The following is a 12,287-nucleotide window of genomic DNA, read 5'->3' as shown; positions in this document are numbered from 1 at the left end:
AGAGGGAAAGACTTCCTATCATTCTTATCTTGGTCATAAATTTGCTTCTCCACATCCCTGGTGCACGGCCTCACATCTGTTAGCCATTAGGAGTTTCCTTAATTACCTAACTCCAAAGGAGAGGGTCAGCAGCACAGAGTGTTACTTGGAGCCAACTTATAGAGTGCAAGCTCTGTCTCATCTGTGCAACGGTTTTAATTTTATGTATTACAGTGATTGACATCAGTGAGGTGAGATAGAAAGGGAACCTCCCACAGGTTCTGGGCAGCATGATAGCACGCACCAAATGACCCCCAGAGTGCCACACAGAGATGCAGAACATCACAATATGCTACTCAGGTGCTGCAGAACCTCACAGTGCACACCTGAGCCACTGCAGAACTTCATAATAATCCACATAAGCTGCTGCTGAACCTCATAATACACCTCAGCTGCTGAAGAACATCATAATACACCTCAGCTGCTGCAGAACATCATAATACACATAGGCTGCTGCTGCTTAACATCATAATACACACCTCAGCTGCTGCAGAACATCACAATACACTTGAGCTGCTGCTGCAGAACCTCATAATAAAACTCAGCTGCTGCAGAACCTCATCATACACCTCAGCTGCTGCAGAACCTCATACTGCACACCTCAGCTGCTGCAGAACATCATACTGCACACCTCAGCTGCTGCGGAACCTCATACTGTACACCTCAGCTGCTGCATAACCTCATAATACACCACAGTTGCTGCAGAACCTCATCATACACCTCAGCTGCTGTAGAAGCTCATACAGCACACGTCAGTTGCTACAGAACCTCATACTACACCACAGCTGCTGCAGAATCTTATAATACACCTAAGCTGCTGCAGAACCTCATAATACACCACAGCTGCTGCAGAACCTCATCATACACCTCAGCTGCAGAACCTCATAATACAGCTCAGCTGCTGCCAAACCTTATCATACACGTCAGCTGCTGCAGAACCGCGTAATACACACTTCAGCTGGTGCAGAACCTTGAAATACACCTCAGCTGCTGCAGAACCTCATCATACGCCTCAGCTGCTGCGGAACTTCATCATACAGCTCAGCTGCTGCAGAACCTCGTAATACACACTTCAGCTGCTGCAGAACCTCATAATACACCTCAGCTGCTGTAGAACCTCGTAATACACTTTAGTTGCTGCAGAACCTCATCATACACCTCAGCTGCTGCGGAACTTCATCATGTAGCTCAGCTGCTGCAGAACCTCGTAATACACAAATCAGCTGCAGCAGAACCTCATAATACACCTCAGCTACTGTAGAACCTCGTAATACACTTCAGTTGCTGCACAACCTCATCATACAGCTCAGCTGCTGCAGAACCTATTGTTGAAAACAAAGGCTAAGCTTTATGCAGTCTCTGTTCGCGCCCAGGAAGTATTGGAGGAATTAAGCTTTCCTCTGTTATTGTGCGGCACTGCAGGGGTGGTCTAACAACACCCCGCCCCCGCAGAGCCGCTGATTTCACTGGGAGGATTATTAATGGTTCTTGTCGCCAGGTGGTGGTATGGACAGGGAGAATCAATACCTAATCAGTCCCATTCTTGTAGTCACCCTTTCTATTCTGGAATAGGCAGGGTCACAGTTTACAGCCGGGACATCAGGATCCAGGAGGGAAGCAGGAAATGACGAACGAGCCGCAACGCTTCATTTACCTTTATTCAATAAAAAGCAGCAGAAATTACAGACAATTCAGAGAAGAAGAAAATGTAATAATATAATGAGCCGTGTGCAGCGTACTGTAAACCGAGCGGGGGCTGATGGGCAGGAGAACCCTCCACCACCAGTTACCGGCAGGCAAAACGTGGGCTCCAGGTCAGGAGATCATGAGTTCTGACCACTCCACCAGCCAATCAAAGCGGTTCATTAATATAATAAGGGGAGGGGTGGGATTTCGTTACCAAGGACTGAGGGTGGGTGACCGCAGTGACTGAGGCCGGAGCTGGACGACGCTCCCATCTCTAGGACATCACATCACGGTCATGTGGATACATTACATGTCCATGGCTCTGACCACAACATGTCATCGACAGATCACCCGTTATGCACCTTCTCGTTCTAGCCTGGTGACCATTATCATTTTTAGGTCACGTAAACTCCCCGCCAATTTCGGGAGCACAAATATTAATCATTTTGTTACATATATCTGGCCTAATGGGGGCGCTCACACTCTGCAGGTCCTAAGTACATGGAGAAATTCAACCATTCCCATAGATATCCAGTGTGATGATTGACTGCAGATCATGAGATCATCTCTCATATGGCCAGAATGTGTGGATATCTCAGAGACATGGATGGTGACATCCTTCATCTTCTGCTCTTCTGTGTCCGTTAACCATGAATGGCCACATATGTTGGATAGAGGTAATCTGATGGCTGCACAACAATCTTACGAATGATGATCTCATGGTCGTTTCCATAAAAGCCATACAAAATAATATCGACATTGGCCCTTAGAGTCCTACAACCTGGGCATGTGTGTCGTGTTCAGTGACTACGGAGGAAAGATGAATAAACCTTCTTATAAGGAAAGATAATTTATGGATTTCAGACTGTCAGGTGAAAATTGCAAACATGGCCAACTTCTTTCCAGATGGCAACCAGGTATTACAAGCAAATGTTGATGTTTGATGTTGTCATTTTTCATCCACCTCAGACTAATGTGTACTGACTTTTAGAAACATCCACCTTTACCAAATTTTAAGGTTCTGTCCATTGTTGAGAACCGATTAAGGAGTTTGTCTCTGGTCTAATCTTCCATACGATGGTGGATGATGAAATCTTCATTTGCAGAATCTCATTGTCTATTTGAATGGTCTCAGGTTGTTGTTTAGACATGGGTCCGCCATATTTTAAGGTCTTAGGAAGGTGAGGGAACAGACTTCTCAGAACTGATATTGATAGGTCCTTCAATATCCAAGTTTGCGGTAGACCATATAGATCCTGAGGGTACAGCATGTAGACTACAGAGGTTGATCCTTCATCTGAAAGCAGACCTATGTTTCTGCGGGCACACTATCAAAATCTTAAGTATGAGCTGGAATTACTGTTGTGTTTGTCCCAAGACAGGACTATTTCAGTTCTTCGTGGCCACACAGACTCAAAATAAGCAAATAATAGGGCACAACTGAAGCTCAAGAGGGTGAAAATCTCAAAAACACAAAAATCCCATGTTCTGCACTCAGAGGCCCTCATGGTGGTCTCCAATGACAGACATGCATTTAGCCTCACAGTTTTTCGACATTGTAAGAGTCTTTTTCAAAGGAAATCACTAAGCAAACCAAAGTCTGTGAATAGTGGGGTCTCCATGAGTTCAGGAGGGTGACATCACAGTATGAAGCATGGGCTCTTCTTCTTGATTGGGTTTGGGTTGAGGACGGCTCTCACGGACTCACTGAAAACTTCCTTGATGCCTTCTTGGTTCAGGGCTGAGCACTCCATGTATTTCACAGCATGAATATGCTTTGACAAGCTGACCCCTTGTTGGTGGGTGATTGGCACCTGGTTCTGCTCCTTCAACTTTTTGATGACGTCTTGGTTTGTCCTGAGATCTTTTTTGGTTCCGACTAGAAGGATCGGCACATTGGGGCAGTGGTGCCCCACCTCTGGATACCATTTATGCTTGACATTCTCATAGGATGAGGGACTGGCAATAGAGAAGCAGATGATGAAGACATTAGTCTGGGGGTAGGAGAGTGTTCTTAGCCGGTCATATTCCTCTTGCCCCGCTGTGTCCCACAGATTTAGGCTAACAGTTCTTCCATCCAAGGTACACTGAGCGCTGTAGTTGTCAAAGACGGTGGGGATGTACTCCTTGGGGAAGGCATTGGTTGTGTAGCAGATGAGGAGGCAGGTCTTCCCTACAGCACCATCGCCGACTACCACACACTTAATAGTCTGCATCCTGGAGGTCTTGTTCTCTGTTAGCAACCTGAAAAACATAAGTGGACAATGTCAGCTCTAGCAGGACCGTCTGTATCATCCACCAATAACAGGAGAAGTATCTGAAAACCCTTAATCACTTTCCTTTCTATTTCATGTGCAAGCCCACCTGCCCAGCATAGGGTGGCACCATGCACCATACCTAAGGTCTCGTATAAGAAGTTACTGTCCTGGATGGTGCAGGACCTCTACTAAAGGTAAAGATTGGTGTGCTCTGCTCGTTATTGTTCCCTGGAAATTGAGACTTATTGGGGTGAACTTTGACATTGGGTCTGATGTGCCCTGGTCTGTTCTATCATCACCTGAACTCCCTCAATACTCCCTCCTCACCTCGACTGGTGGTAAAGGAAAGGTGACCTGTCTGGGGATCATGTCCTACATAAACTAGGGAAGTGTAAGCAGTAAATGGGGAAGGAAGGTGGGCTCCAAGAAATGCTGGTGGAGAACACAGAAAGCACATCATAGTGGTGTTACACAATTGTGTGGGTGCCGGGTGGCGTCACGGAGTGTGAGAGCGCTCCTGCAGCTATATTCTCTGGTGTCATCACATTCAACTTCCAGTAATGTTTTATCAGTAAAGAGATTGGGGAAATTCATGAAGATTTCCCTGCAGACCGCAGAAGAGGAAGCTTCATCTGAAATGCTCAGACCTCATCCTTCTCCTTTTCTACTACTACCCATTGACATGGCGGCTTCCTCCTATAAGTCCTAGTGGAAATGACAATAAATGGTACTGAATGATGGTGATTGCTGGTGAATGATACTGAATGATGGTGAATTATAGTGGTGGCGACTGGTGAATGGTACTGAATGATGGTGAATGGTAGTGGTGCTAGCTTGTGGTGAGTGGTACTGAATGATGGTGACTGGATGCGACTGATGGTGACTGGAGGTGAATGATGGTGACTGGAGGTGAATGATGGACAATGGTTGTGACTGGAGGTGAATGATGGTGACTGGAGGTGAATGATGGTGAGTGACTGGAAGTGAATGATGGTCAATGGTTGTGACTGGAGGTGAATTATGGTGAATGATGGTAACTGGAGGTGAATGACGGTGACTGGAAGTGAATGCTGGTCAATGGTTGTGACTGGAGGTGAATTATGGTGAATGATCGTGACTGGAGGTGAATGATAGTGAATGATGGTGAATAGAGGTGAATGATGATGGTGACTGGAGGTGAATTATGGTGAATGATGGTGACTGTAGGTGAATGATGGTGACTAGGTGAATGATGGTGACTGGAAATGAATGATGGTCAATGGTTGTGACTGGAGGTGAATTATGGTGAATGATGGTGACTGGAGGTGAATGATGGTGAGTGGATGTGAATGATGGTGACTGGAGGTGAATGATTGTGACTGAAGGTGAATGATGGTGACTGGAGGTGAATGATGGTGAATGGTGGTGAATGATGGTGACTGGAGGTGAATGATGGTCAATGGTTGTTACTGGAGGTGAATGATGGTCAATGGTCGTGACTGGAGGTGAATGATGGTGACTGGAGGTGAATGATGGTGACTGGAAGAGAATGATGGTCAATGGTTGTGACTGGAGGTGAATTATGGTGAATGATGGTGACTGGAGGTGAATGACGGTGACTGGAAGTGAATGATGTCAATGGTTGTGACTGGAGGTGAATTATGGTGAATGATGGTGAATGGAGGTGAATGTTGATGACTAGAGGTGAATGATGATGTTGACTGGAGGTGAATGATGGTGAATGGAGGTGAATGATGGTGGTGACTGGAGGGGAATGATGGTGACTGGAGGTGAATGTTGGTTAACATTTAACTGGAGGTGAATTATGGTGAATAATGGTGGTGACTGGAGGTGAATGATGGTGACTGGAGGTGAATGATTGTGACTGGAGGTGAATGATTGTGACTGGAGGTGAATGATGGTGACTGGAGGTGAATGATATTGACTGGAGGTGAATGATGGTCAATGGTCGTGACTGGAGGTGAATTATGGTGAATGATGGTGACTGGAGGTGAATGATGGTGACTGGAGGTGAATGATGGTGAATGATGGTGACTGGAGGTGAATAATGGTGACCGGAGGTGAATGATGGTGAATGATGGTGACTGGAGGTGAATGATAGTGACTGGAGGTGAATGATGGTCAATGGTTGTGACTGGAGGTGAATTATGGTGACTGGAGGTGAATGATGGTGGTGACTGGAGGTGAATGATGGTGACTAGAGGGGAATGATTGTGACTGGAGGGGAATGATGGTGACTGGAGGGGAATTATAGTGACTGGAGGTGAATGATGGTGAATGATGGTGACTGGATGTGAATGATGGTGACTGGAGGTGAATGATTGTGACTGAAGGTGAATGATGGTGACTGGAGCTGATTGATCGTGACTGGAGGTGAATTATGGTCAATGATGGTGACTGGAGGTGAATGATGATGCCTGGTGGTGAATGGTACTGAATGATGATGCCTGGTGGTGAATGGTACTGAGTGATGGTGTCTGGTGGTGAATGGTACTGAATGATGGTGTCTGGTGGTGAATGTTGGTGAATGATGGTGTCTGGTGGTGAATGTTGATGAATGATGGTCACTGGAGGTGAATGATGGTGACTGGAGGTGAATGATGGTGACTGGAGGTGAATGATGGTGGTGACTGGAGGTGAATGATGGTGACTGGAGGTAAATGATGGTTACTGGAGGTGAATGATGGTGACTGGAGGTGAATGATGGTCAATGGTCGTGACTGGAGGTGAATGATGGTGCCTGGTGGTGAATGGTACTGAATGATGGTGTCTGGTGGTGGATGTTGGTGACTGGAGGTGAATGATGGTGAATGTTGGTGAATGATGGTGTCTGGTGGTGAATGTTGGTGAATGATGGTGTCTGGTGGTGAATGTTGGTGACTGGAGGTGAATGATGGTGTCTGGTGGTGAATGATGGTGTCTGTTGGTGAATGTTGGTGAATGATGGTGTCTGGTGGTGAATGTTGGTGAATGATGGTGTCTGGTGGTGAATGTTGGTGACTGGAGGTGAATGATGGTGTCTGGTGGTGAATGACGGTGTCTGGTGGTGAATGTTGGTGAATGATTGTGTCTGGAGGTGAATGTTGGTGACTGGAGGTGAATGATGGTGTCTGGTGGTGAATGTTGGTGAATGATGGTGAATGTTGGTGAATGATGGTGTCTGGTGGTGAATGTTGGTGAATGATGGTGTCTGGTGGTGAATGTTGGTGACTGGAAGTGAATGATGGTGTCTGGTGGTGAATGATGGTGTCTGTTGGTGAATGTTGGTGAATGATGGTGTCTGTTGGTGAATGTTGGTGAATGATGGTGTCTGGTGGTGAATGTTGGTGACTGGAGGTGAATGATGGTGTCTGGTGGTGAATGATGGTGTCTGTTGGTGAATGTTGGTGAATGATGGTGTCTGGTGGTGAATGTGGGTGAATGATGGTGTCTGGTGGTGAATGTTGGTGACTGGAGGTGAATGATGGTGTCTGGTGGTGAATGATGGTGTCTGGTGGTGAATGTTGGTGAATGATTGTGTCTGGAGGTGAATGTTGGTGACTGGAGGTGAATGATGGTGTCTGGTGGTGAATGTTGGTGAATGATGGTGTCTGGTGGTGAATGTTGGTGACTGGAGGTGAATGATGGTGTCTGGTGGTGAATGATGGTGTCTGTTGGTGAATGTTGGTGAATGATGGTGTCTGGTGGTGAATGTGGGTGAATGATGGTGTCTGGTGGTGAATGTTGGTGACTGGAGGTGAATGATGGTGTCTGGTGGTGAATGATGGTGTCTGGTGGTGAATGTTGGTGAATGATTGTGTCTGGAGGTGAATGTTGGTGACTGGAGGTGAATGATGGTGTCTGGTGGTGAATGTTGGTGAATGATGGTGTCTGGTGGTGAATGTTGGTGAATGATGGTGTCTGATGGTGAATGTTGGTGAATGATGGTGTCTGGTGGTGAATGTTGGTGACTGGAGGTGAATGATGGTGTCTGTTGGTGAGTGATGGTGTCTGGTGGTGAATGTTGGTGAATGATGTTGTCTGGTGGTTAATGTTGGTGACTGGAGGTGAATGATGGTGTCTGGTGGTGAATGATGGTGTCTGTTGGTGAATGTTAGTGAATGATGGTGTCTGGTGGTGAATGTTGGTGAATGATGGTGTCTGGTGGTGAATGTTGCTGACGAGGTGAATGATGGTGTCTGGTGGTGAATGATGGTGTCTGGTGGTGAATGTTGGTGAATGATGGTGTCTGGTGGTGAATGTTGGTGACTGGAGGTGAATGATGGTGTCTGGTGGTGAATGTTGGTGAATGATGGTGTCTGGTGGTGAATGTTGGTGACTGGAGGTGAATGATGGTGTCTGGTGGTGAATGTTGGTGAATGATGGTGACTGGAGGTGAATGATGGTGACTGGAGGTGATTGTTGGTGAATGATGGTGTCTGGTGGTGAATGTTGGTGAATGATGGTGTCTGGTGGTGAATGTTGGTGACTGGAGGTGAATGATGGTGTCTGGTGGTGAATGTTGGTGAATGATGGTGACTGGAGGTGAATGATGGTGACTGGAGGTGATTGTTGGTGAATGATGGTGTCTGGTGGTGAATGTTGGTGACTGGAGGTGAATGATGGTGTCTGGTGGTGAATGTTGGTGAATGATGGTGACTGGAGGTGAATGATGGTGGTGAATGATGGTGACTGGAGGTGAATGATGGTGGTGAATGATGGTGACTGGAGGTGAATGATGGTGGTGAATGATGGTGACTGGAGGTGAATGATGGTGGTGAATGATGGTGACTGGAGGTGAATGATGGTGACTGGAAGTGAATGTTGGTTATTATGAGGCATGCTGATCAGTAGTGTCGTTTGGTGATGTGGTATTTCGGCTGCCATTTTAGTTGGCACAGTAGGCGGCAGAATGGAGTGTGACTAGAGGACGCCCATGATGAGGGAGGTTGTTCTGAGCTGTGTACTGGATCATTGCAGGAATCTTATAAAGGGTCTGAGAGTCGGTTCCCGATCTTCCTGTAGACGCACCAGACACAACTTCTGAGCGTTCCCCATACATTCAGTGACCTCTATACAGGACCTGGACTGAGAAGAAGATTTCTTGACTTCCAGGAAGGACATGAAGTTCCCAAAATATTTCTCACAGGAAATCCGCGTTCCCTAAAGAAACAAGCCGTCTGCAGAAGCGACGCTGGGAACTGGCGCGTCCGGTGTCAGAGGGTGAAATCAGGGTGGACATTATCCCAGAGAGGGGTCTATAGTTATGTTGTGTGCTGACCGAGGCCTACTCTCACAGCTGAGGGTTTGTTACTTAGCATCAGTTTAGCTTCTCACCGATTCCTGTTTAACTTGCTTAAGAAGAACTAAACATATCACCGGCTGACCCCTAATTTCCAATGCTAAATTTTATTTATATTAAAACATCATTTTTATTCATTACAATTAAAAGCGAAACATCAATAGAACCAAGAAAACAAAAACAAATCAGCACGGCCTGCAAGGCTTGTCACTCTCCGGCCGTCTCTAGGGTACTGGACGTGGATCCTCTTCTCATGGCTGTCTTTTGGCACCCTTCACCTGCGCAGTGCCGCCCCACTCGTACGTCCACTCTCCCTGAATATACCTCATTATGCCGCCGCTGGGTGGCAGACACCACATGGAATTTAGCCGCCCAGAGGAGTCAATTTCTCCGGGGATTATCAGAGATAATTAAGGATGAACTTGCAAGGGCCGAGACCCCTGATAATTTAGAGGACTTTATTCATCTATGCATCCGAATTGAATAGGAGACTCTGTGAACGAAGAAGGAAAGACTACGAGAATATGGAAACAACCGTAACTACCCCCTCACTCTATCCGCATTAAAAACCAACAGGAAAAGAAAGTACGCCTGAAGCTATGCACATTGATGTAGTCCGAAATCCTCTCTGCAGTAGAGAAGGAGAGGCGGCGTACAGGTACAGGGCATTTACGCCTCTATTGTGGGGTTCTGGACATTTCGCCATTAATTGCCCTAATAAAAGGATCACAAATTCCAAAACTGAACGCGATTTAGACCTTTCTGAGCGGCCAGATCCGGATTATGCAGACCATCTCATCTGTAACGCAAAGAGCAATCACCATCATCTCAGTCTGTCGTTCCCACACAGGTCATAATAGGGACCCAAAAATAGAATGCCCGGCCATGTTAGATTCTGGAGCAGGAGGGAATATCACGGACTCACAAGTCACACTTGATAATAAGATTGCAAACAGGACTAAGTCCATGCCCATCGACAATCGACATGGACACGGTGGATGGATCACCTCTATCATCTGGACCTGTTACGAGACAATTGAACTTGATGTCTGCATTGAACTGAATCATCATGATGCTGTTGGTTTTCATCTTAATTCAGCTCCAAAATTTCAAGTTATTCTAGAAATGCCCTGGTTTTCAATCCATAATCTGTCTATCAACAGGGCATTGAGGACCATTACTGTCAGATCTCAAAGGCAGCAGCTCCTGTGTCCCAGACGGCAGCTCTTCCCTCTGAGCTGTTCAGCTCGCTGCACAGTTCCCTGCTAACCCAGATACTAGTACCTGTGTTGTTTCTGATTGGCTCCACCCTAAGTTTCTGATTGGCTCCACCCTGATCGAACACCATACTTAAACCTGGCATATTACTCCCTTCCTTGTGAGACTATTGAGCTACCAGCCTCTAGTCAAGCATCCTTCCACCTGCTCCTTCATTCTAAGACTACACTGCTGCTCCTGTGTACCAACTTCTTCGCTATCCCCGACTTCACTACCTGCCGCTGCTCTAGTGGTTGCAGTATCACTTCTCCAACCCAGGTCAGTCCATAACAGGTAGTCGGGCTCGGACTCTTCACCTCAGCCGTGTCTCTGAGCACTGACCTTGTACTTCTGTGTGCTACTCAGTGGTGGTCGGGCTCAGCCTCCTCACCTCGGCCATGTCTGTGAGCACTGAACACTCAAAAGAATAGTGCAGCTCTGGGCTATAATACAGGATGTAACCCCAGATCAGTACAGAATAAGTAAAGTAATGTGTGTACCCAGTGACTGCACCAGCAGAATAGTGAGTGCAGCTCTGGGGTATAATACAGGATGTAACTCAGGATCAGTAATGTAATGTATGTACACAGTGACTGTACCAGCAGAATAGTGAGTGCAGCTCTGGGGTATAATACAGGATGTAACTCAGGATCAGTAATGTAATGTATGTGCACAGTGACTGCACCAGCAGAATAGTGAGTGCAGCTCTGGGGTATAATACAGGATGTAACTCAGGATCAGTAATGTAATGTATGTACACAGTGACTGTACCAGCAGAATAGTGAGTGCAGCTCTGGGGTATAATACAGGATGTAACTCAGGATCAGTAATGTAATGTATGTGCACAGTGACTGCACCAGCAGAATAGTGAGTGCAGCTCTGGGGTATAATACAGGATGTAACTCAGGATCAGTAATGTAATGTACGTGCACAGTGACTGCACCAGCAGTATAGTGAGTGCAGCTCTGGAGTATAATATAGGATGTAACTCAGGATCAGTAATGTAATATATGTACACAGTGACTGCACCAGCAGAATAGTGAGTGCAGCTCTGGAGTATAATACAGGAAGTAACTCAGGATCAGTAATGTAATGTATGTCCAGTGACTGCACCAGCAAAATAGTGAGTGCAGCTCTGGAGTAGAATATAGTATGTAACTCAGGATCAGTAATGTAATGTACAGTATGTGCACAGTGACTGCACCAGCAGAATAGTGAGTGCAGCTCTGGGGTATAATACAGGATGTAACTCAGGATCAGTAATGTAATGTATGTACACAGTGACTGCACCAGCAGAATAGTGAGTGCAGCTCTGGAGTAGAATATAGTATGTAAGGCCGGTTTCACATTAGCGCATTTTCAGCGCGCGCACGGCCGGGGGTAGCTCCGCCCCCGAGCCGGCTCTCTGTCCGGCGTGCCCGCCCCTTCCTTGTAGCGCCGCCTCCTAGCGGACAGCGGCGCCTGCGATCGGCGCACCCTATCTTTAGCATAGGGTGCGCCCATCGTGCGCAGGCCGTGCGCTAGTTGCGCTTTGACCTGCGGTGCGCACTTTTGACGGTGCGCCGTGCGCGCCAAAATCAAACTTTTCGGATTTTGGCGCGCACGGCGCACTGTCAAAAGTGCGCAGCGCAGGTCAAAGCGCAACTAGCGCACGGCCTGCGCACGATCGGCGCACCCTATGCTAAAGATAGGGTGCGCCGATCGCAGGCGCCGCTGTCCGCTAGGAGGCGGCGCTACAAGGAAGGGGCGGGCACGCCGGGCAGAGA

At 47.1% G+C, this 12,287-nt stretch overlaps 1 protein-coding gene across 6 annotated transcripts in view; it reads right to left on the bottom strand.

Annotated features, from left to right (window-relative positions):
• Nucleotides 1–1,679: 1,679 nt before the first annotated feature.
• The window catches only part of RHOG (ras homolog family member G), a 179,986-nt gene continuing 169,378 nt past the window's right edge, over nucleotides 1,680–12,287 (bottom strand). For all 6 annotated transcript variants that reach the window (XM_073558844.1, XM_073558838.1, XM_073558839.1 and 3 more), the window contains one exon: nucleotides 1,680–3,969. In XM_073558844.1, coding sequence (XP_073414945.1) covers nucleotides 3,366–3,941 — 576 coding nt within the window. In that variant the 5' untranslated portion in view covers nucleotides 3,942–3,969 and the 3' untranslated portion in view covers nucleotides 1,680–3,365. The remainder of the gene's footprint in view (nucleotides 3,970–12,287) is intronic.

The sequence above is a fragment of the Dendrobates tinctorius genome, unplaced genomic scaffold (genome assembly GCF_039654945.1).
Source record: "Dendrobates tinctorius isolate UK_male_01 unplaced genomic scaffold, ASM3965494v1 ptg000259l, whole genome shotgun sequence".
Taxonomy (NCBI): Eukaryota; Metazoa; Chordata; class Amphibia; order Anura; family Dendrobatidae; genus Dendrobates; species Dendrobates tinctorius.
Note: the sequence above shows the minus strand (reverse complement) of the source record. Positions and strands in the feature narration are given on the sequence as shown.